The sequence below is a fragment of the Lygodium microphyllum genome, chromosome 13 (genome assembly GCF_053477565.2).
Source record: "Lygodium microphyllum isolate KBCC chromosome 13, Lygodium_microphyllum_v1.1.10, whole genome shotgun sequence".
Taxonomy (NCBI): domain Eukaryota; kingdom Viridiplantae; phylum Streptophyta; class Polypodiopsida; order Schizaeales; family Lygodiaceae; genus Lygodium; species Lygodium microphyllum.
This window is the reverse complement of record NC_141147.1, coordinates 88485547-88512780: the sequence shown is the minus strand read 5'-3', so window position 1 is coordinate 88512780 and position 27234 is coordinate 88485547. Positions and strand designations below refer to the sequence as shown.

At 40.4% G+C, this 27234-nt stretch overlaps 1 protein-coding gene across 1 annotated transcript in view; it reads right to left on the bottom strand.

Annotated features, from left to right (window-relative positions):
- LOC148026879 (putative inactive purple acid phosphatase 27) overlaps positions 1-27234 on the bottom strand; it is a 117138-nt gene that overhangs the window by 74804 nt on the left and 15100 nt on the right. The window contains exons 2-5 of the mRNA XM_087690352.1: positions 10269-10348; positions 10047-10139; positions 9829-9961; positions 9507-9588 (exon numbers count right to left, since the gene is read on the bottom strand). Of these exons, the coding sequence (XP_087546478.1) occupies positions 9507-9588; positions 9829-9961; positions 10047-10139; positions 10269-10348 (388 nt within the window). The remainder of the gene's footprint in view (positions 1-9506; positions 9589-9828; positions 9962-10046; positions 10140-10268; positions 10349-27234) is intronic.

The window sequence follows — 27234 nt, the reverse complement described above, 5'->3', positions numbered from 1 at the left end:
AGTTATAAACTACTCACTTTTATAATCATGTACTTGTCATAATTTATGTCATGGAGTACTCACTTTCTTTGGACTTAGTTGATATGTACTTGGTTATGAGTAATTATAAACTACTCACTTTTTGTTATCATGTACTTGTCATGGATTATGTATTGAATTATGTTATGTGACATGAATTATGTTATGGTTATGAGTAGGTAGGTACGCTTTTACATTGGACAAATGGCTCCACACACTGGTAGCCATTCTTTGTTGAATGCCTCTAATTCGCGAAAAAATACAAGAGTAAGATGTCTCATTTAATATAAGCTTAGGGTTTTCATAACATTCATTATTAATTTCTCAGTATTGTGCGGTTCGGTTTATATTTTTTAGGTTGCATCATTTTCTCGATGTGCTCGTAGAGGGGTTCTTGCGACAGGTGCATCTCAGACATCCATCGAAAGAGATGTGCCGAGCTATACTCAGGTAAGTGTTTATTCTACTTTCGATATTGTTAGTAAGCTTGGAGGCTACACTTATGTAGTTAGATTCATTTATCACAAGACACACTTCTAAGATGTTGTGATACTTAATTGAATGTCATTTTACATAGGAAAACCCACCGTACAAGAAGATCACACTGCCTGATGGGTCTCTTGTCCGTCAGTGCTGTGTTGATATTCTTTGTCCGAAGAGGTATATAAACATAAAGAGAGACAAGGATGATTGAGCACTTCAAGACTGAGCATGACATCCACTTTGATATTCTATGTTGAAAGACCAGCCGCCCCATAGGCACACAGCATGCTCGACATACCGTTCGTGCTTGGCACCACCAGGTAGAGACTCGGTTCTCTGATCTTGAAAGAAAGATGAGTTTGGCCCACAGTAAGTACGAGAAGGCTCAGTATGTAAGAGCGAGCTCTTTATGGGACTTGCTCAAATATGCTGAGCATACCATGGAGAGGCATGAGTATGTGGAGGCATTTGTGAGTAGATAGATGGACAAATATGATTCCAAAAGAGATGAGCGTGTGTAGAGAACTCAGAGTCGGATAGCGGATAGCTACGAAAAACATGTAAGTCTTCTACATGATATTGTTTTCCCTTCTATAGTGTCATATGCGAATGCAATTTTTTTGCCTTGACCTTGAGTTTATCGTTTTTTATATATGTGTATTCATTGACAAGTTGTCTTCCTTAGAAACAACCTCGCACACGAGGCTGAGGATGTGCCTCATGTTGAGGATGAGAGTTAAGTCCTAGACCACCATCTTGAGTTGCAAAGAGTGAAGCAAAACTTTCAGATGGAGATGGATAGCTTGTTGCGGGTTGGTCCTCCATCCACTGGCGATGTTATAGATTTTCAGGTTACTTGATGGGCAAGTTTGTGGCTTATAGTTATGGTTATGGATTATGTTATGGTTATGCTAGATTATGCTATGGTTATGTTAGGTTATAGTTATGGTTATGTTATGTTATGTTATGGTTATGCTATGGTTATGTTATGTTATGGTTATGGTTTAGGGTTATGGATTATGTTATGGTTATGTTAGGTTAATGCTTTAGAATTATGGCTTATGGATTATGTAATGGATTATGTTAAGATTATGGTTATGGATTATGTTATGGTTATGTTAGCTTAATGCTTTAGGATTATGGATTACAACTTATGGATTATGTTATGGTTATGGATTATGTGATGGATTATGTTATGGTCATGGATTATGTGATGGATTATATCAAGGTTATGGTTATGGATTATGATTATGGTTATATTATGGTTATGGTTATGACGTTGCAAAGCAAGGGGAGCAAGCGCTTCACGTCGCTCCTCTTGTCACCTCGATCCACCTCAATCACCATCTCCTTCTCTCTTGAGCATCCAAACAACGCGCCCCATTGCATATTCACGATTGGATATAGTTCGGTTGACATCTTTAAGAACGACTCTCCTGTCAAGACAAGGGGGCAAAAAAGTGTCACCTCAAGGTGCGATCTTATTAATTGTAATGATTTCTATGTGTTATATTTCTTGTAGTTTTGCTTGGTTGCATTGTGTGTGGTTGCTTTATAATATCATTTCAAGTTAGAGAGTTCCGTACATATCGAGTTCGTGGCTCTATGTTCAAAACTCTGTATGAATGTCGACCATGCTTTGTTGAATGCATTGCGGTGCGTAGAGAAAGCATCCATCCGTACTATGAATTTGTTCACCATATAAGTTTACTAAACTAGTTACAGCTTTCTTGGTGATTGCTTAATGATTAGGGCTTGGGGTTTTATTATTTTACCAAACTAATTTTGACTTTCATTCATAGTTGGATTGAGTATGTGATTCCAAGAAAGCACGTATGTGATGTATGTTTCGTGAATAGTCTGTGGTTTCCATATATCAATATAGTCGAGCCACAAGACGATGGTGTGTCATTGAGAAATTACTTTGATGGCTGCGATTCCACGAGTGCCACATTTATATTTCTTCCAATGCTTGTGAGGTTTGTAGTTCTTGCATGCATACTTAATGAAAATGGCAAATCATAGCCCCTTGATGCGCTGAGTTTAATAGCAATCTTTGATGTACAGGTCACATTGACGCTTATGCATGGTCTTTAACCCTACGCTAAAAAGGGTTGACAAATTACCTAGTAATCAAGGCGTCATCCTGTACCTTGACTCGTTGGGATGCACCGATTTCACGGAGTGTCTACCCTATGTACACAGGTATCTTAACAATCTATATGCATCCATATAATATGTTGTGTCACATGTGTATTCTGTCCATTGCTTTTGTGTGTGTGTTTGAGGGCCGTGTTTGCATTATCGAGGCGTTGTATAGACCCAGAGTGTCAAGTTTCTATCGGACGTGGATAAATGAAACTCGTCCACATTAACGTGTGCCACTATAGTGTTAAAATAATATTGTCACTTAAAAATGTAACTAGGGTTGTTTACATAAAGATGAAGCGTTTCTTTTCACACGCCCCTCAACAAACAAATGCAGTAGACTGTGGATTCTATGTGATGGCTTACATAAGACTACTCATCGAGGGTGGCGTGGTTGGAACTTTCTGTAATCCATGCGTGCTGACTACATATATACATACGACCAAAACATCATCGATCTCAATATCACTTTCCGTAATCCATGAGTAGTCTTTTTGTAAGCCATCACGTAAAATCCACGGTCTACTGCATTTGTTTGTTGAGGGGCCCGTGAAAAAAAACGCTTCATCTTTATGTGAACAATCCTATGTTACATTTCTAAGTGACAACATTACTTTAACACTATAGTGGCACACCTTAATGTAGATGAGCTTCATTTTATCCACGTCCGATAGAAACTTGGCACACTCTGAGTCTGTACAACGCCTCGATAATGCAAATACGGGACCCCAAACACACACACAAAAGCAATGAACAAAATACACATGTGACACAACATATTACATGGATGTATATAGATTGTTAAGGTACCTATGTAGATAGGATAAACACTCCGTGAAATCAATGCATTCCAACGAGTCAAGGTACAAGATGGCGCCTTGATTACTAGGTAATTTGTCAACCCATTTTAGCATAGGATTGAAAAACCACAAATAGGTACCAATGTGATCTATACATCAAAGATTGCTATTAAACTTAGCGCATCAAAGAGCTATGATTTGTCATTTCTATTAATTATGCATGCAAGAACTACAAACCTCACAAGCACTGGAAGAAATATAAATGTGACCCTCATGGGATCGTAGCCATCAAAGTAATTTCTCAATGACACACCATCGTCTTGTGGCTCGACTATATTGATATATTAAAACCACAGACTATCCACGAAACATACATCATGCACGTGCTCTCTTGGAATCACATACTCCATTCAACTATGAATGAAAGTCAAAATTAGTTTAGTAAAATAATAAAACCCCAAACCCTAAACATTGGACAATCACCAAGAAAGCTGTAACTAGTTCAGTAAACTTACATGGCGAACAAATTCATAGTACGGGTAGATGCTTCCTCTACGCACCGCAATTCATCCAACAAAGCATGGTCGACATCCATACAGAGTTTTGAACATAGAGCCACGAACTCGATATGTACGGAACTCTCTAACCTGAAATGATATCATAAAGCAACCACACACAATGCAACCAAGCAAATCTACAAAAAATACAACACATAGAAAGCATTAAAATTAATAAGAACGCACCTTGAGATGGCACTTTTTTGCCCCCTCGTCTTGACAAAAGAGTCATTCTTAAATATGTCAACCGAACTACATCCAATCGTGAATATGCAATGGGACACGTCGCTTGAATACTCAAGAGGGGAGGAGATGGTGATAGAGGTGGGTCGAGGTAACAGGAGGAGCGATGCAAAGCACTTAATCCCCTCGCCCTGCAACGCCATAACCATAACCATAACCATAACATAATCATAACCATAATCCATAACATAATACATAACCATAACCTTGTCATAATCCATAACCATAACATAATCCATAAACTGTAATCCATAACATAATTCATAATCCTAAAGCATTAACCTAACATAACCATACATAATCCATAACCATAACCTTGATATAATCCATTACACAATCTATAATTCTATAGCATTAACCTAGCATAACCATAATATAATCCACAACCCTAAACCACAAACATAACATAACATAACATAACATAACCATAGCATAACCATAACATAACATAACCATAACCATAGCTATAACCTAACATAACCTAGCATAACCATAACATAATCCATAACCATAACATAATCCATAACCATAACCATAAGCCACAAACTTGCCCATAAACTAACTTGAAAATCCATAATATCGCTAGTGGATAGAGGACCAGCCCGCAACAAGCTATCCATCTCCATTTGAAAGTTTCGCACCACTGTTTGCAACTCAAGATGGTGGTCTAGGACTTGACCCTCATCCTCAACATGAGGCACATCCTTAGACTCTCGTGTGCGAGGCCATTTCTAAGGAAGGCAACTTGTGAGTAAATACATATATATAAAAAACGATAAACTCAAGGCCAAGGTAAAAAAATTGCATTCGAATATGACACCATAGAAGAGAAAACAATATCACGTAGCAGACTTACATGTTTTTCATAGCCATCTACTATCCGACTCTGAGTTCTCTGCACACGGTCATCTCTTTTGGAATCATATTTAACCATCTGTCTACTCACAAATGCCTCCACATACTACTGCCTCTCCATGGTACGCTCAGGATCTTCGAGTAAGTCCTATAAAGAGCTCGCTCTCACATGCTGAGCCTTCTCGTACTTACTCCGGGCCAAACTTATCTTTCTTTCAAGGTCAGAGAATCGAGTCTCTGCCGGGCGGTGCCAAGCACCAACGGTATTGTGAGCATAATGTGTGCCTATGGGACGGCCGATCTTTCAACATAGAATATCAAAGTAAATGCCATGCTCAACCTTTAAGTGCTCTATCATCCTTGTCCGTCTCTTTATGTTTATATGCCTCTTCGAACAAAGAATATCAACACGGCACTGAGGGCAAAAGACCCATCAAGCAGTGTGATCTCCTTGTACGGTGGGTTTTTCTATGTAAAATGGCATTCAATTGAGTATCACATCTTAGGAGTGTATCTTGTGATAAATAAATCTAACTACAGAAGTGCAGCCTCCAAGCTTACTAACAATATCGAAAGTAGGATAAGCACTTACATGAGTGTAGCTTGGCATATCTCTTTCGATGGATGTCTGAGATGCACCTATCGCAAGAACCTCTCTACGAGCACGTCGAGAAGATGCAACCTAAAAAATATAAACCGAACCACACAATACGTGAGAAATCAATAATGAACGTCATGAAAACCCTAAACTAATATTAAATAAGGCATCTTACTCTCGTATTTTTTCGTGAATTAGAGGTATCCAACGAAGAATAGCTGGGAGTGTGTGGAGCCATTTCCCCAATGTAAAAGCGTGCCTACCTACTCATAGCTATAACATAATCCATGTCATATAACATAATCCAATACATAATCCATGATAAGTACATGACAACAAAACGTGAGTAGTTTATAAGTACTCATAACCAAGTATATGTCAACTAAGTCCAAACGACGTGAGTACTCCATGGCATAATCCATGACACACTATCGTCCATAACTACTCGTAATCCATAACAAAATCCATGTCACATAATCCATGACAAGTACGTTACAACAAAGAGTAAGTAGTTCATAACTACTCATAACCATGACATAAACCATGTCACATAACAGAATCCATAAAGTAATCCATGACAAGTACATGACAACAAGAAGTGAGTAGTTCATAACTACTATAAACAAGTAAATGTTAACAAAGTTCATAAGAAGTGAATACTCCATGACATAATCCACGACACACTATCGTCCATAACTACTTGTAATCCATGACATAATCCATGTCACATAATCCATGACAAGTACGTTACTTGCTAGACAACATCGTGACAAAATATAAAAAGCCAAAACAAACGGCATGTTTAGAGCGCATAAACTTCACGTTTAGAGCGGGTTGGACACCGGACGAGAAAATGGCCACAAAATGATCAAGATATGAAAAGATGGACACCTGGGAGGCCAAAATTGGGCATGCCTTTTAAATTTGGATCCCCCCCTCCTCTCCCCCCTTCAAAATTTTAAGCATACAAGATGAAAAAACATGGAGAGAGAAGATGAAGGAGGAGATGGAGACGCCATCATCTTCACGCCAAGTTTTGCACCCTCTCTCCTCTCTCTCATGATTGGGGTTGCATACAACCCATGAAACAGATCTTGGGCCTTGATTCCCCCTGTGGACCGAGCATATCGCCGTCCTTCGCTTATCCAATGGTGGCCTGAATGGAAAATTCTGATTTTAGTATTTCTCTCTCCTCCCTCTCTCTCCCTTCAGGGGTTGTTCTTGTGTGGAAGAAGACAATGAAAAATGGTGGAGGAAAACTTGTCCAGGTGAGACCGGATTGCTTCCGGATGGATGAAGACATGAAGGATGCTGTAGCATTAAATGTATGCTGGAAAACAATCCCATAACCAAGACTAAGAAATCGAGGCCTGAAAATAAGCGGTAATGCTATTTTTACAAAGGAAAATGATCTTTTTATGCTATTTGCTTTATGAAACTTTGTTCATAGGGGATGAAAGTTCATTATGACATTGTTTGCCATGAGTTTCAACTGTTTGCAATCTAAAAATCAAAAAATATAAGGCTACATGGCCGGAATTAATGTCAAAATGCATGAAAAACACGCGTTTTAAGGGTAAAATTGGAGTTTTTACTATATAAATAAAAAATATGATATGTCACACCAACTAAATGTGAGTTTTTACTGTCAATGAACCTAAGGGCCATAGCCCACAATCAACTTTCATTTTCAGTCATTTTTTATTAAACAAAAATAAAGAAAAATGCCTAAAAATGAGATAAATGGATTTAAAATTAGGAAAAAATAAAAAAACGGACTGAGGAAAATTAGAAAAAATTATACCTATGTTTGTGCAATGTATAACGATGGCAAAGCACGAGGTGGGCCTCGGTTTGTTCCCGTTTCTATGTTTTGTGCGTATTTAGCGGGTTTTTAAAAGGGAAAAATGCATAGAAACCTTATCTAACCGATCAATGATGCAAAATGCTAAGAGTTGGATGAAGAGGGGTTGAAACACTGAAAGATAAATAAAAGATTTGATTTATGCATTGCACTTGGCATATAGGAAACGGTTTGAATAAAGAGGATGGTAGCATAAGCATATAGCTCGGTGCCTCCTTTCAACGCAGTACGCACTAGTGAAATTCATGGAAAGAATGTTTTATGCACTATGCACGATGCTGATTTTTCTTTTGTCTGAGCACATAGCCATACACGATTTGCATTAAGCATAATAATTAAAAGGTATCACAAAAACCTCCTAGATGCATAGCACATGTCTTCCTTAGGTTGTGACCAACGATGAGCGTGAGAGGATGTCCTAAGCTGTAGGTTCGCCGTTGGGTCCTAAGGGGAAATTGTAGTGAAAAATGGTACATCCTGGAACGTAAAATATTGGTACCTTGAGAGGAGTTTGTGCTCGTTTGTGTTATATATTTAGCAGCGCATCAAAGGGCCAATCCCTGCGATGTAGGAGAGCTGCAGTGGAGCTCCGACTATTAGTCGGTGGAGTGCCTCCTATGTGTGTGTGATTGTGGCATTGCCAATGTGTAAGGATTCTTCCTCTGAGGAGTTTAAGGGAAACGTTAAACTATGAACTATAAACGCATGAATTAAGCTTTAGGGCAGTTTGTCCTTCAGCCTTGGATTGATGCTCCTGGTCCGCGAGGCCGTTAGGGTGTTTGTGTGTCATAAGCATGAGGTCCGGCTAATGCTATAGCCAGTGCCGGCCTATTTTAGGTCCCATCATATAAGCATAATCCTTTAAGAACTTCAAAACCAAAGCAATAAAGCCCAAGAAAGATTGTACTTGCCTTATGGTCCTCAGAATAGGCCAATCAAGCATTAGTTTTATCTTTTCCTAATCACTTCGGATGCCATCAACCCAAATGGCATGTACAAGATACAAAAGCTCCATGTGAGGGGTCTGTTTAAGGGTTCACAATACATTTCTAAGCATGCAAACCTTGGTCTCTAATTCGACACCTCAAATCCTACTAGTTGAGATACATGTGACAAGGACAACAATACAGTGAGTGGAACAACACAATGGAGCACCTGCAATGCGTCTCTAGGTCATTGCAACACAAGACAAATGCGAATAGAGGAAGCTTGATTGAGAAGAGTGTGTCCATGCTGCAAAAGGTTGTTCATGGAATGTCATGAATATGTACTTGAGGTCCTCTGCCTTGCTATGCTACAAAATCATTTGCATTTCATTCACACATTTGCACATTAATTGGTGCATTAGTCAAGCACTCATGGCCTTAGGACAAGGCATTTTGACAAGGGTTTAGTGGGATCAACTCCTCCTTGTGTGCCAAGTGTAGACCACACAGGGTTTCAAGACTATAGTACAGTTTCAAGGATTAACATATTTGGGAAGTTAGGTTTTCCACACACACCCCCAAATACATACATACATACATAACCTTTTTTTTTCTTGCAATACAATCTGACACATCATCTCTTTCACTTTCTTCTTCTTCTTTGCTGCTGTTTTGAGAGTCTCTCATGCTTCCCCTCCCTTTATTTGGGCTTCGGCTCGAACGACATGTTTCACTATCTAGAGAATCCTCCTTTTCTTTTTTATTTTTCAAAACAGTTTGCACCCAGATCTGTATCTGTTTTAGATAGGATTACAACAGCATTTAAGAATAAGCAAGCTTCAACATGTGGTTATAGAATTGAAAGTAACATATGCGGCCTTCTGTTTGCAACATGGGATGTCGAAAATTCAAGCTTACAACCTGTTTCATCGCAGGACTGGTGAGAAAACACTTATGCTGCTTCCTTGGCATATCCTTTAACACAATTTCAGAAAGAAAAAAAGCTTTACATACTTCACATTTGGCCATAAGTTTGTCAAGAAGCTGGTATGAAAATATCCCGGATCAAGCCAACCAATAGAATGTGCAGGTGACCCTGAAACAAACATGATGAATACAAAGGCTTTGAGGCTAGCACACTCTTGCATACTAGCTTGATTACAACAGCCCAATCCTAAAATTAAGCCCCACATATTCAAAAAAGAACAGCTTCATTAAAATGCCAAGTCTCCCTATAACTATGGTTCTTTGAAGCACTAATTTCACACACAAATGCTCACAGACTTTCACAAAAAAGAGAAAAGAAAAGAGAGAAGGAGAGGATCAGAGATCAAACCACATAGATCTTCCCTTTTATAGGTCAAAGTGGCTCCAGAAACTGTGTTTTGGTCTTTATTCTCTTCAGTACCCCAACGCACAAGAGGTATTGCCTCAGAAACCCCATAGCCACTTGTCCAGGTGACTGTTATCTGAGTGATACAGGTGAACAGTTTTAATCCTTTCCATTTCAGAACATGGTCTCGTGTGAACAGTCCAAAACAATCCATCAAATACCTCATTCTGAGACTTGCCAATGGCCAACCGGGCATAAAGAGGAGCTTTGGGGTTCTTGAATTTGATTGTTTCAGAGACAGCTAAGAGCACAGGCTGTTTGACATGCAGAATCAAGGCATGTGCATGAGTTGGGGCAGTTCTTAAAATATGCCATGATATGAATCAACCATTTTGTTCAGGATTGAAAATAAAATAAGGCATTTACTAAAAGCTCAGACTGACATTGGAAATATCACCAGAGAAATAGCCAAAAGAAAAATCATGGCGCTGATTGATCAGCCGAAAACGCAATTCCCCTTTTCCTGTTTTTGCATGACCAGTCAAAGTAAAATCTGCATACTGATACTGCATACCCCAGCTGATTGTAAGCATCCACTTGCATCCTTGTAAGCATTATTTGATATATTTTTCAATTGATACTACTGGAAGAAAGCTCTTCTTTATAATATGGACATACAAATCAAGGAATCAGACTCCTATACGAGTCATGGACTTCTTATAAGAGTCTGATATATTAGGGAGTTTGAACCAGTCTCATGCTTAGCTAGACGAAACCAAAATACTCATTTGCAAAACCAATCTAGAAAATTTATCAGCTTCTGTACATATATTACTATTAACAAAGTGCAAAATATTCAAAGTCAAAAGATTTCCAAGTACATAGAAGGTATCAGCATGTAAGTTTCAGCATGTAAGATTTCCAAGTACATAGAAGGTATCATCATTATTGTCGCCAACCTTCTATATATCAACTATTATCAAGATGTATTTGCTCAATGATTCAAATTAATTTGATGCTCGTATAACTTGAAAGGCGACTTGTATTATCTGAGTATTTCGAAATATGGTCAAATGTTCATCTTTTTATTCAGGGGTGCCATTGGCAGAAACACCCTATAATTATACCTGGGTCATCATTGATGAACATGCCCAAGAGAAATTAAAAGCTTACTCGAGTAGGAAAATTAACCAAAAAGCCCAAATGACTAAGACTTTTTCACTCAAGTAGTCACATTGACTAGAAGCTCACATAATGAGTGGTTTCCAAAAGCAAAACCAAATGCTCATGATCAAAGAAACAAACCGTGAACTGGTGAACCTATAAAATAAAGCTCTCCAAAATCTAAATTTGGCAACTCCTAAAATTTAGGAGATTACTATTTTGGAAAGTTACTCAAATGGAAATTATGTTCACGTCGAAGGCTGCGGAATTTTGCAATGAAAACTTTGTCTTCAATAGCTATCTCAAATTTTTAACGATTTAAGAGATTTTTAGAGCAGAAGGTTTAGAAGTTGCTTTCTCTAGAAAATTAACACGTAGCATCTAGAATAGGATGTGTCACTCTGAAAGAGACAAGTGTCCCTAGGCTCGTCATTTTTCTAGATACTTGTCCTTTTTAGCAAACACTAGTCATTTGTAGCCTTTCCACTTTTGAGTACCCAAGCCCCACACCTATATATTGGAGGTCTCTCTCTTCATTTCCAACATGCTCTAACACTGAAATTTCAGTCTCATGCTTTGTGATTGCTTATCTATCAAAGCTAAATCTAAAAGGGCAATTGGTTGGGAACCAAAATGTTGTAGTCTAGAGACTAAATCTGGAAAACACAACAATGTAACCACCTCGAGATGACATTAGCTAATCACCGGCAATAGTAAGAGGCTGGACAAGAGCTGATGAGGAAGGCCGATCTGGTGCAAGGCAGCCTGCATATGAAATCAACACAAGCAGCCATATAGCAAACAGGTCAACTGGCTCATGACATCAATAGCAGCAGCAAAACGCATCCAATACGAAGGTGCCACGTAGCTGGGGGCATCAAGTCACTTAGTGCTGGAGGGAGTGTAGCTGCTATTGGCAAGGGCTAGACAGCTGATGGAAGAGGGGCTAAAGGCTTCCTTAGCTAGAGAGGGCATGAAAGACTTATGTAACCTGCAAAAAAGGGATGAGTTGAGTGGTTGGGCAACTGGCTATTTTCAGATGTGGATCCTCCCAAAATTACGGTTTTGGCTTACGGAACACACAAACTTTTGATAACCTTCAAGTTTCCGGGCTGTTTTAATGAGCTAATAAAGATTTAATGTGTAATGCATCTTTCATGGCTTACAACCATCTCCTATCAAATTGTTACAAGAATGGCTCCTATAGAAGATTCCTCAACAATGATGTCTTGCTCAATGAAGGCAATTCAAGTACCAAGTCTAGGAAGGCCATAAGTGAGAGATGATGAAAACAACATAACTGAAGAAGGCTCCTCCACTTGATGAATGTGAAGAAACACTAGCTCGTTGGTAATGGTTGGTGTCAAAATAGAGGCAGATAATGCCTCCAATGTAGATCCACCCTTCACTCTCAAACAAACGTGAGGATGACACCAGCCTTCCTTCCGTAGATGGGTGGTAATTCCTTGAATACAACTTAGTTACAACAGCAACATTTATTACAAAACTGAGAAATGCAAATTAACTCATAATCTTGGACAATGGACACTCTATTGGCCCCAAAGTTGACGCCCCTTTCGGTATTTCTTTAACTTAATTGAAGAAGAAGTTGATGTACAATGGGATTTTCCCAATCCCTTTCAGTCATAGTTACCTGGAACGAGGAACGGAAACGGAAACGGGAACGGGACCCCCTGGAACGGGGGAACGTCCAAGGTCGGGGAACGGGAACGGGCGAAACCGCACATGTCTTAAGTGCCCCAAATATGCCCTGCATGACCCAAATTGCCCCAATACCCGTCAATGCATGAAATTGACCCAAATGTCCCAAAATTGACTCGATTACCCCCATAGCTCCAAATTGCCTTGAATTGCCCCAATTATCCCAATTTCCCTTGAAATTAGACAATATAAATGGATGAATACCTTGGAATTGAGAATTGGCTGAAATTTGATTATGATTTGCAAGAGTTGATAATGCATCAAATTTGAACTTTGCATGGACTCTTAATTAGCTTGTGGGTTGTCTTGACACTTTGAATCTTCAACCCGAGAGAGAGAGAGAGAGATTAGTGTGTGCACATAAGGCAATGGAGATGGGTGAATATGTGGTAGAAGGACTGTGACCCAAGCAAAAAAAAAAACGTCAATTTTCAGTCAATAGGCCTGGAACAACCATTCCAAACAGGGAACGGCAGGGGAAACGGCAGGGAACGTTCCCTGGCCATTTCACCTCCTTGGAGGGTTTGGAACGCGTTAGGCCGTTCCTATAGGCCGGTTCGGACGTTCCCTATTTCTATGCTTTCAGTATTCCAACTCCCCTTGCTGTCCAAAATGACCAATAAGTCTTCAATCTGATTTGCCCCTTAATTCGGGCAATCAATTGGCCTTTGCCCACTTTGATGGAGATAGAAAATGCCCCGAATTCAATGATTTGCTCATCCCTCCACTTGAATTTGATTGAAAAGAGCTTCAGCCTTGTTAAATCCAAGTCTTGGAGCTTTCAATTTCTCGCACGTTTTCCGAGGTTATTGCTAAACCCTAATTTCTGTTGTACATATTAGCGTTTACACTGAAGAAATCTGAAATTTCTCAGCCTCTAGTGATCTCAATGCTGTAATGTTCAAAGCAAGGCCATAGAAAGGTTGGGAGATGAGAGAGAATGTTGGAAAAAGAGAAAATTCCAACTTTCTTCGTGAAGAACTAAAGAAAATCAATCATTTACTGTTGTTGCCTTGTCTCAACGGCCTGTAGATGTTATTAACTGCTGTAGATTGGTCTTCTCCTGCCCCTGGCTACCTCAGAAGGTTCTCCAATGGCTGCAAATCAAACCAATACCATCTCCTCCCTCTCTCTTCAGGGCTGAATGTACTAAAATGCCTCTCTCCAGCCTCTAAAGACGTTTTTCAGTTTTGCATGGGCATTTTTGACAAGTGATAGCCTTCCCAAATGGTTTTTTCAACATTATCCATAATTAAATATTAATTTTCAGTCTTTAAATACTGAAAATTAATCTAATAATTATTTTGGTGCCTAGAAAAATAATCTGACTAGCCAATAATTAAATTGGATGGATAATTTCCATTCCCGAGTGTCTTTGCGCCATCTTTGACTATCAGATTGGCATTAGGTATCTTTAAACGCCACGTCTCTAATGTCACCAACTAACACTTATAGCCAAATAAATGACCTAAGCCAACAACTGACACCAAATGCCATCAAGTACCTTTGTGGCATAGCTTATAGCAACTTTTGTCTTTGACATCCCATGATTTCCTTCAGTCCCAAGATTGTAAAATTACTCTAACCCCAATTACACTTCACATGTGCAGCATTTACTTAGCCATGTGATTAAAAATTAATCCACATGTTAAATGAGGTTTCAAAAATGCATGTCCTCATGGCAACCCTTCCCCTTAAAATCATTGCAGTCGTCCTCAGTTGCACTGTCAGATGCATCAAAAGCAAAATAGTGGACTGGAATTTCCACAAGGCATAATAGTTAACATAGCATTGCGCACTGTTGCTCAAATATTCCATATGCCCAACACATGTTGAAAATTATCAACCAACATAACATAACATAAGACTCACAAAGAATCTCAAAAACATTGACAAATTATCATGTGACATGTCTATTTTTTATGAGCTCAACTCATCTGGCAAAACCATAGCATAGCATAAACCAAGCATAAACCATGGCTAAAACATGAATGGCATCATAACATATGTTATTGTCCATTGAAAATCAATATTCGTCAATCAATCCCCGATGATCATTAATCAATGCAAATGTACAGTTTCAAAGCTACAATGAAAACCATACCCATCTACATACCAAACATAGTGACTAGTATACTGAATAGTGATCTCAAGGTAAACATATTATCCGCTACAATACCTTGAATGTATGCTGAATACATTCAAGATCCACTACATCTAGAGTTGTGTATCACTGAGGAGTGGAGGTGCTAGCTCCTTCATGAACATCAGATAATACTTTGGACCCCTGCTCTGCTGAACCTGATTGAGCCCAAACTAGAGTTAGCTCTAACAAGAAAGCATCAAGGTAAAGCTGCAACAACTGAGGATGGTCTGTCAAATCATCCTCCTCCGTCCATTTGGCATCCATTGGTGAATAATTGTGAAACTTCACAAAGTACCTTCTAGATACCTTACCCCTGATCTTCCGCTCTTTGTGTGCCAAAATCTCTTCCGGTACTAGTATTTCATCGAGCTCTTCAACCTCAGGCTGAATTTCAGCAAATACATCCTCTGGCACATCACCATGAAAAGGCCTAAGCAAGCTCACATGAAAATTGTGTATCCGCCAGTGTGGAGGCAATTTCAGCCTATAGCATGCATCAGTGATCCTCTCCAACACTTGAAATGATCCATAGTATCTCATAGACAGCTTTGGATACAATCGATCTTTGCCCTTTATCTTTTTCAGCCCTGTTTTCAAATCTGCCCTAATTTTCAGTTTTATTTCAAATTTACCCTTTTTCTCAGCCTTGGCCTCAATGACATGTGGCTTGGCATCACTATCTTGGAATCTTGCATCCATTCCATGCAACAATGTGTCAGTTGTAGTAGCAGTTTCTATAAGCTGAGACATGCTGGAAATAGTGGACTTAATGCAAAAATCCTGAATACCCTTTGGCAAACCACAAAGATACTTCTCCACCTGCTCATAGAGAGGCATTGTGCGATAAGAAGTAATTGGCGGCAATGCATCCCAAAACTTCTTATTATATTGATCCAAGTTCTTGCAATCTTTGGAATTCACTAGCTGTCATACTATCACCAGCCTTCCTTCCGTGGATGTGTCGTAATTCCCTAATTACAACTTAGTTACAGCAGCAACATTTATACCAGAACTGAGAAATGCAAAATAACTTACAATCTTGGACAATGGATACCCTATTGGCCCCAAATTGGTGCCCCTTTCGGTATTTCTTTAACTTAATTGAAGAGGAAGTTAATGTAAAATGGGATTCTCACAATCCCTTTCAGTATTCCAACTCCCCTTTGCTGTCAATGGGATTCTCACATGTGCAACTTTTACTTAACCATTTTTTAGGTCATTCAGTATTCTCACATGTGTAACATTTACTTAACCATGTGATTAAAAATTAATCCACATATTAAGTGAGGTTTCAAAAATACATGTCCTCATGACGCATAATGTCTACTTCAAAGGTACTTATCAACCAATTTGAAGCAAACATTTGCTTAAACCGGACCCAAGCGGTAGGTAACTTCCCTTGAATAAGAAGTGTAGACCGCCATTGCAATGCATTTCCCTTAAAAAATGTGGCTGCCTCTTTTGTATCTTAGATGCCTATGTGAAGTTGCCTCTAGAGTAGGCTGCATCAAACTGCTAAATAAAAACAAGTGCTATGAGCCTACCTTCTGCACCACTAAAAGGCTAAAACTTCACACTTTTGCCAATGACATTATAGTTCTTCGGCGGACCTATGGGAATCAAGTTATCATAGATAGGCTGCTGCAAAAAGGGTATATTTGCTGTATTTAGATGATACAGCACTATCAAATGCTCCTACATGACCAGCATCAAATCCTTGTGCTCCAACAATCCCTGGGAACGGAAATACATATCCATATGGCCCGCTTTGTACCCCAAGCATCATGCCTATGCTACCATACATGGGATTAGGCATTCCACTTGCATTACCTGGATACATTGGGTGTTGTGAGTCATGCATTGGCTGTTGCATACCATACGGATTTGAGCCATGGATTCCCGTATGCGGTGCCTATCCAACCATAGCATGAAAAATGGTACCGCCACCAAAGTATCCTCGCTGTCCCATGCTTGCATGTGCATAATTACCTTGCTTCCCATGTTCCCATGGATTGGCACTACCAAGTTGGCCATGCATTTGCACTTGCTGCCGCACGAGTACCAACTATTTGTGCTCATCAAGCATTTTGGGCACTTCCAAAGAAGGCTTAGGCACTTCCTTCAATTCTTGTGGCAGTCCCGAAGTTATAGAAGGTGTCTTCTTTTCTTTGCCTTTGTTGTCCTTCCTTGGGGCATTCACGAATTGAGAAAACTAGGGATCCTTTGCCAATTCAGCAAAAAGATTTGCTACTTTACACATTTAATCCTTGAAGCTATCATCAAATTCTTCAGCCCCTTGCTGGTCATCAACCTCTTTATGCATTGAAGTGCCAATATTTGGGTCATTTTCCATATTTTCAGCTTGATGTCCATGCTAAGATCCATGCCCAACATCGGTCATTGCATTTCCCCCTTCACCATGTGACTGACCAAGAAGTGATGCATCCTCTCCACTTGATCCCATATCACCATGTGAAGACATGCTTGCTATAACTCGCTGCTGAGAGCAATTTCAGCACTAATGTAATAGTCTCAAGCTACAATGAAGTGCCTCCGGCCTACCAATTCAAAGGATTTGATGGTATCCCAGCAATGGAACCATGAAACTAGCCTTCCTTCCGCAGATTCAACAAAAAGATTTGCTACTTTACACATTCAATCCTTAAAGCTATCATCAAATTCTTCAGCCCCTTGCTGGTCATCAACCTCTTTATGCATTGAAGTGCCAATATTTGGGTCATTTCCCATATTTTCAGCTTGATGTCCATGCTAAGATCCATGCCCAACATCGGTCATTGCATTTCCTTCCCCCTTCACCATGTGACTGACCAAGGAGTGATGCATCCTCTCACCTTGATCCCATATCACCATGTGAAGACATGCTTGCTATAACTCGCTGCTAAGAGCAATTTCAGCACTAATGCAATAGTCTCAAGCTACAATCAAGTGCCTCCGGCCCACCAATTCAAAGGATTTGATGGTATCCCGGCAATGAACCATGAGACTAGCCTTCCTTCCGTGGATGGATAGTAATTTTCTGATTATAACTTAGTTACAGCAACAACATTTATTACAAAACTGAGAAATGCAAATTAACACACAATCTTGGACAATGGACACCTTGTTGGCCCCAAAATTGGCGACCCTTTCAATATTTCTTTAACTTGATTGAAGAAGAAGTTGATGTACAATGGGATTTTCCCAATCCCTTTTGATATTCCAACTCCCCTTGCTATCCAAAATGACGAGTAGGTCTTCAATCTGATTTGCCCCTTGGTTCGCGCAGTCAATTGGCATTCATCCACTTTGATGGAGATGGAAAATGCCCTGAATTCAAGGATTTGTTGGTCCCTCCACTTGAATTTGACTAAATACAGTTTCAACCCTGTTGAATCCAAGTCTTGGAGCTTCCAATTTCTGGCACACTTTTCGAGGTTGTTGCTAAACCCTAATTTTTGTTGTGCAGATTAGGGTTTACAGTAGAGAAATCTGAAATTTCTCAACCTCTAGTGATCTCAATGCTGTAATCTTCAGAGCAAGGCTGTAGAAAGGGTGGGAGATGAAAGAGAATGTTAGGGAGAGAGAGAATTCAGAGTTTCTTCACGAAGAACTGAAGAGAATCAGTCATTTCCTGCTGCTACCCTATCTCAACAGCGTGTAGATGTTATTGCCTACTCTGCGAATTAGTCTTCTCCTACCCCTGGCTACCTCAGAAGGTTCTCCAATGGATGTAAATCAAACCAATAGCATCTCCTCCCTCTCTCTTCCAGGCTAAATGCACTAAAGTGTTTCTCTCCAGCCTCTAAAGACGTTTTTATGTCTTGCATGGGCATTTTCGACACCAAGTGACAGCCTTCCCAAATGGTTTTCCTAACATTATCCATAATTAGATACTAGTTTTCAATCTTTGAAAACTGAAAATTAATCTAATAATTATTTTAGTGCCCAAAAAAATAATCTAACTGACTAATAATTAAATTGGTTGGGCAACTTCCATTCCGGAGTGTCTTTGCACCATCTTTGATGATCATATTGGCATTATGTACCATTAAACGCCACTTCTCCAATGTAACCAACCGGCGAAATGAATAACCTAGGCCAACAACTGGCACCAGATACCACCAAGTACCTGTGCAGCATAACTTATAGCAAATTTTACCTGTGGTATCTCGTGATTTCCTGAGGTTCTGCGCTCGTAAATGTACTCTAACCCCACCTACACCTCACATGTGCAACATTTACTTAACTAGGTGATTAAAAAATAATCCACATGTTAAGTGAGGTTTCAAAAACGCATGTCCTCATAACAAAGGATATTTCTTCCAACACTTCTCCTTGGGATGTGAGACCTTTCCACTATGAGAACACTTGGGATATCATCTATTAGGTTAAGATTGAGCAACACATGCACACGCTCATCAAGCATAAAACAATTACCACTAGTGGATACTTGCGTATCAAAGCAACCAGCCCAATCATTGTTTGTGAATGCATACAAGCAAAGAGAAGTACCTTTATGATTTTAAGAAAAAGGCCCAATGTTTGAGTGCCTTTAAGATAGCAAAAGACATGTTTGACCAATTGCCAATGTGTAGTACCAAGGCTACGCGTAAAGCTTGCCAATTGAGATATCCCAAACTAAATATCCGGCCGTGTGTTTCAAAAATATAATAGACAAACAACAGTCTGCTAATAAAGAGAAGCATCAAATGGATCTCCTACATCCTCAAGTGTAAACCTGTGGCATCTCAACTGGAGTAGAGATAAGCTTGCAGTCTTGCATCTAAAAACACTCAAGGCACTACCCAATGTATTTAGACTATCACAAAATAATGCCACCCCTCAACTGCAATAAACTATAGACCAAGATAGTAGTGCAAGTAGCCAAGATGTGTGACATCAAAAGCACGCAGCAATTCAGCCTTTAAGGCTGAAATCTATGTCTCAAGAAGTCTAGTCAACAGCATATTATTCACATAAAGAATGAGAATCAAGAGGTTCTCCCCATCTTCATATGCATAAAGCATGCTTTTAGTATGTAAATTACTTAAGCCAAGAGCAATCAAATATGCATGTATCTTTTCATACCATGGCCTAGGTGCCTACTTCAAACCATAGAGGGCCTTATGCAACTAACACACTTTGCTCTCTAAGCCCTTTTGAATAAAACTAGGAGGTTGTGTGACATAAACCTCGTCATGAAGATCATTCAAAAAGGCAATCTTCATATCCAACTGATGCACATGCCAATATCAATGAGCAGCCAAGGAAATCACACTACAAATGGTGATTGTATGTGAAGTGGGTGCAAACGTCTCATCATAGTCAATCCCATGCTGTTGAGCATACCCCTTGGCAATTAGACGTGTTGTATAGCGATCAATGCTACCATCATATCTGCATTTTGATTTGTAAACCCACTTTGTGCCTATAGCACGCTTACCAATAGGCAAGTCACATAACTCCTATGTGCCATTTTTATGGATAGAGTCTATCTTTGACTGCATAGCTGCTATCCCATGCTCCCATCCCATGCTCATCCACTAAAGCATCATGTAAAGAAACAGGTTCCTTGTTGCATGCAATAACTACAAGTACTTGGGCAACCAAGTTACCATGTGCATGGCAAGTGGCTGCTCTAGTTCTATGGGGAAGTGTAACGGGTTGTTTGTTATCCCATAATGTATCCAATGGCCATCTAGGGACTGTTTTAGCTTCTTGAATAGCAGCCCTCTCATCGGCCACTTCATCATCAACAATGCCTTGATCAATGGGATGAAAATCAGACTACTATTCAGCATGTGTTTGCTGCTGATTTTGCTGCTATAAACCCTCAATAGGTTGCTGAAATTGACCAAAATCGCGTGCACTTAGCTGAAACAATGGTAACAAATTGCCAAACATATCCATAGGCGCGACATTGGGCTGATTTTTGCAGTCCATGAAGTCTGACCAGCATATTCAACACCACCACCTCTCTACTAACAAAATCCTTGTTCGTGGAGGTTTGGTACAGGCAAATCCCTTTGCTTTCTGCACTATAACCAATGAAAATGCATTTGGCAGCCTTGTCTTGTAATTTATGTCTTCGTGGCTAGCACCAAAGCATATGCCAAACAACAAAAGACACGAATGTGTGATACCACTAGTTTCTGGCCATTCCAAGCCTCATAAGGTGTACATTCAGCCAATTCTTTAGTGGGGCTACAATCTAACACATATAATGCACACATAATAGCATCAAGCCAAACTTTGGGAACATCTTATTGTGTGAAAGCATACAACGTACGTGCCATTTCCATCAAAGTGTGATTTTTTCTTTCAACCACACCGTTTTGTTCAGGTGTGGAAGGCGCTGTACATGGATATGTACCAACTGCTAAACTCATGTGTGCTAGTAACCAAAGAAAGAGTGAAATCTTTCTTGGTCTAAAGCTGTCCTCCAATCTCCTCCACAAGTCTACAAGGAAAGGCGATATACCCTGGATAATCCAGCGTTCAATTGCAGCTACCACCACTCTAATCTTGCTCATCTATATTATCCTCCCCAACCTAGTGGTATAGCCAAAGAAGGGCACATCTTGAGGCATCTCTACAAATAGATCTCTCCATATCCACTCCCCAAGATCCCACTTACGCCTCTATAGTAGCCTCTTCCTATATGCCTAATCTCTCCATCCATCTTCCATACAAGTCTGAGCATCTTCTTTTGGGTTAGGAATTATTTCATCAATATTTGCAAGTTGCTCCATTATGTCTTTGACACATGTAATGTAGGCATCCATTGAGTCACCTTCTATCATGTGCTCCATCTCAAGCTATTTGTGCAAATACACTACACGAGCCTCATTGCACACTTGATATTAAAAAGCAAGCTTATCCGTTGTGCACAACCGAATATGAGAGATAAGTTATAACCTGTCTTTTTGCACAAGACTACAATCAAAGCATGTGCTTGGACATCATGCCCATCCCATCTCAATTGATCAACGGTGGAAGGTGCAGCAAGGGTTGGAGCAAAAGATCCATTGGTGAATCTCTAAACCACATACATAACCCCAAAGCTGCTTGGCAACTAAAACATGCTTCATCATGTATGCCCACATTGGATAATTAGTCCATCCAATTTATCGGAGTCCCCAAACATATTGAGCAAATCATTTCAGCCTATCATTCCTTGCTGCATACAACTAATTTTTCACAACTGCTCCCAAATGTGTACATGTAGGTCCAACAGTATGAGAAGGCAAAGAAAATACCAAAAAACTTACAATTTTTCACACAATTGATTATGGCGAAAAAAAAACTGCAGCTACAAAGGCTCCAATGCCTATGAATGTCAATGTAGAAGGTGTAATTGGCCTCAATGTCGATGGGTTTGGACAATTTTCACAAAAGACCCAAACTTATTTGCTGAAATTTGGTGAAATTTGGGCTTGAAGATGAAAAGCCCCAAATTTTTGCAATGAAATTGTGACATTTTTGTGTACTTAACACAAAATCCCTGAGATTTTGGTGAAATTTAGGGGTTTCAGACAAAAGCCCCAATTTATTGGAAGAAATTGGGCAGAAATTTATGGCTACTGCAAAAATCCCCGAATTTTGTGTTTATTAAGAGACTGCGTGCAAATAAGATTTTTATATTAATTAAGGCTAAGCAATAACATGGTTGTCATGAATATTGATTTTTTAAATGTCAAATAGAACCAAAGCATTTGTTGCATGACGTGGCTGAGTTATCAACTGCAAAGACAGGGGCTGTCAAGTTGAATCGATGTGGCACGGATGTGTACAAGCAAGTCGCCATCAAAAAACGACCAGCATGGAGAATGTGTCAAGGCTAGAGACAAGTGCAGTTCACGTCAAGGCTGGAGACGAAATGCAATTCACGCAGTTTCGGGCTGGCACCTATTGACACCGAGGCTATCAATGATGGGATAGGGTCAAGCAATAGGCAACGACCAACTAATGGATAAGAATCGACTACACCAGCAATGTGGCAGAAGCTATCAGGCAACAGCAGGCAAGAAGGTACTCTTGGGCAGCAATGTGCAAGATAGCCGGTGAGGAGGAGAGCAATTGAGCTCAAGGCTCAACAACGGCTCACGTGGTAGTGGTGGCGGTGGTGGCTAAGAGGTACAGCTTTGATACCACCATTAGGTTACGATTTAGCAGCATGCATACACTCACACATACTCAAAGTGTACAAGTGAACAACAAGAGAGAAGAGGGTGTTGGAATGTCACATCCACTATGTGAGAATGATAATGAAAGTGCAATTCCTAAGGTACTAAGTACCACATCTATTGATGGGTGTTCACACAAAAGAAAAACCCTTCTCCAGCTAGAAGGTAAAAAGTGCCCATGGATAAGGGAGCATTCACTCCATAACTTTGAAGAAACGCGATAAGTGTAACATCCTCTACGCTGATCCTCAAAATCTATATCAAAGTCCAAAGATGACTCCAACTTCTTCTGCTTGGCTTGTTCTTTACCGGTAGATAATGCTACAAAAGTGTGGCTATATGCATTCATGCCACCAGGATCTATCTCCTTGTGATGCGCATCTTGCTCAAGCACCAATGGAATGCGCTCCTCCCAAATGATAAGTCTCCTGTGTATAAAATGTGAGAAGACTGGTGTAGAACACATTATATGTCGATGATAGAAGTTGTGAAAGAAGTGTCACAACTAGGTTCTCCAAAAGAATATCCTTAAGAAGGAATATAAGCTCATCCCAAATCTCCTACATCTTGTTGATGTAATCCCTGGAATCTATGAGACAAAGATGTTGTAGCTTCAACTTGAGAGATAGACAATGCCCAAATGTCACTCAAAAAGAGAAAAGAGCAGGCTCTCACATTTAGCTAATCACCTAAAGCTACTAATTCCGAGGTCACACCAATATGGGGATCCACAATTGATGTAATCCCTCGAATCTATGAGACAAAGATGTTATAGCTTCAACTCAAGGGATAGACGATGCCCAAATGTCTGCACCTAGTAGAGAGTCGCCAATCTCTTCCAAACCTCTATGGCAATATGGATGTTGTTCAGCTAAAACACGCTTTACACTTAATTAGCAATCTTTAAACAACCTCAAAACACACCTAATTAATGAAAAACACAAAATTGGTGCGTAGTTCAAGAGAGTTTTAGTGGTCCCTCAAAACCCTGATTTTTTAGGGCACCCTTCAACATATATAAATAAACAAGCTGCCCACCATTCAGCCTCATCCCATTTGTGCAAGTTCTCACTCTTCTTGTCCAGATTTCAGCCAACAACCTTCAACCACATGATGGTTCTCAAGTTGCGTTTGGTCCATCTGCCATCGCCAGCCCACAGACTACCTCCTCTATTTGCATTCGACACTCTGTCAGCTAGGCGACAGGTGGCAAGCCTCCCTCTGCATCACACGTTAGTGTGCAGCCTATGTTTCTCCCTTTTCTCCACCAAGCGACAGTTGGCGACCATCTCCCTCCTACTGGCGGCCCTCCTACAACTATGTTTACAGCTTTCTGCTCCCGCCCACTGCCTCAGGCATCATCCCTATTGTTGCCTGAGTCTTCTGACCCTTTGGAGATTAGCGTTTGGTGTTTTCCTCGTCTTCCACACTCGGACTAGTGGTCATAGCACTTGGGATCTATCTCCGGTGCATGTCACTCTTCGACACTCCGTTGCTCTACCCTTGGGCATTTTGTACACTCCTACATTCACTTACAACATTCATTCACTTCAGAGTTTCTTCTCTTTGTGTTTGAGTTTTGTGTTTTGCATTTTGTATTTAGGGTTTGAGGTTTGCTTGTCACTATCTGAGTCTTTATGTTTCTATCATGGTCATACATGTTGTATCTCCTCAGTGCAAACCCTAGCATATCTTCATATGGTATCAAAGCTAGAGCTCTTCTAAAGAGTATCCTATGGTGATTGTGGAGGCTAGTCTTTGTGTGAGACTCACACACGACTCGAATTTGACTCAATGTCTCAAGCACCTTCTTCTAGGGATCCTATGACACCCTATCACACTTCTCCATCATTGGAGGCTCTGAGAAGGTATAATGATCTCGAAGAGGAGGTAAACACACCTTCACCTTTACCATCTTCTTCTCCACATTTCAATCATCTTACAAAGGAAGATTTTGAAGAGTACTTGCACATCACGCACAGTTCAGTTTACACTCCTCCAATGAGTGCTACTGCTCAGTCTGGACCAATTGGTGAGACTAACCACCTCTCCAATCTTGGAGGGACTACGACATTCGGTACATCTAGCAATGCATCTCCTTCATCTCAACCAGTCCTTGTGTTAGGTTCGTATAACCCTTTTAAGTTGTATGAGCCAAAACTCTCTTCTATTTCTCCTTTTGGTGTGCAAGATCTGAATGGTTTTTAGTATGTTAACTTTAATAGAGGAGGCTCTCGAAGCAGATACCCTTTATCAAATATCTCTACCATCTATTTCATTTGAGCAAGTAAACCACACTTCTCAGCTCCCTCCCATCCCACCACTATCTTCTCCACATTCTGATCTACTCGCATCTTCATTCCAAAATCTTGGATTAAATTCCACTTCCGCTCATAGCACACTAGGGATTGGACCTTCCCCTCCACTCCTAGCACTTTCTCATTTCCCATCCCCCCATCTACCAACCCTTCATTCACTACACCTCCTGGTGTATCATTAGGGGAAATGCCACCCTTTAACGTTGTACCTTCCACCTACCCCACTTTACCACATCCTTACACTCTAGGACGGCTGTGATGGGCATTCCCCTCACTACCCCCGGACACTCATAACCTCCCCACACAACCTTTTAGACGCACGGATTTCCATCCTCTGCTTATGGATTGTCGTCACATATCCTCTGCTTATGCAAGGGTTGCTTCACAACCTCCCCACACAACCTTTTAGACGCACGGATTTCCATTCTCTACTTATGGATTGTCGTCACATATCCTCTGCTTATGCAAGGGTTGCTTCCTGAATTCCACTCTCAGTTATAGCATTTTCCCCTCACATCTGAGCGTTGGAGTCATTTCATTGACTGCTATGCGACATGCGATCGCTCTGCTTATGGATTTTCATCACATCTCCCTTGGATCACTCCTGCGCAGGGATTATCATCCTCTGCTCCATGTATCCCTTTCCCTCCACAATGTCATGGCCAAGGTTGAGTTAATGCAGGGGTTGCTTCCTGAATTCCACTCTTAATTATAGCATTTTCCCCTCACATCTGAGCATTGGAGTCATTTCATTGACCGCTATGCGACATGAGATCGTGCTTGACATATCAATCTCAATTTGAGCTTCAAGAGTTTTCCATTAAGGCAAGGGATGATCTAAAAGTCAAGTTGGCCGAATATCAGTAATTACTAGCCACGGTTGCCACTACTGGCTCCCCGAAGTCAAACAACGATCAAGTCACATTATTCTTGAACAAGTTGCCCACCGACCAATACTTTCATTTTATCCAACACATTATCTTACTACCTAGATTGCCGATCTTCTATGAGTTTGAGTGCTAATTCTTACATACGCAAGGCCACACAATCAAGTCCACAAGAAGTCCTCCACACATCCATTCAGGCCCAATGTCTCCCACCTAGAAAACCACAGCAGATTGTTGCAACTGACTCCACTCTGGCTAGCCAATCCAGTGGGGCTATGCCTCCCACTACTGCACCATCTACCCCACTGGCTACTGGACATGCAGCACGTGGATAGCCTCACCAGTCTATCTCCTTCACTACTTCTGAAGGAGTAGCTGATTGGTCTTGCACTTTACACATCCATTCCTAGGGCATCCATAGCACCTTCTAGGACCACTTCCCCACCTCGCCATACGCAATGGTAGTTACACACTTAGCCTTTCCCTTTTAAGACTTTTGCTACATACTTGCATACTCGTTGCATTGCACTTAGCTTTGTTTTTCTTTCCTTTTAAATTTTTTTTTGAAAAAGCATCTCACTACTCACCTCTATGCTTGTAGTTTTTTTCATGGTTTTATCTACTTGGAGTTTTGCTCTTCTACCAACATGGAGGCTTCCCCTCCCGCAGTGGATCGTACGACATCTCTCTTAATGCTATCATGGCAATGACTTCTATCCTTGCTCTTCTAGTAGTAGGGATGTTTCATCATCCTCATCCACATGCTTCTCAGCACCACACAAAGACAAACATCCTCAGGTTCCTCTTCTTGTTTCGACATCGGCATCCAGGTTGAGAGGGGGTTCTTACCCGTCTTGGTATTCTACAAGTTTCAGCACTTGTCTTCGACATCAACCTCCCCTCCCCCCTCCCCCCCCCCCCCCCCCCCCCCCCGTTGTAACTTCCCCTATGCATTGCATAATTTCATCATCTTTGTACTAAGGCAC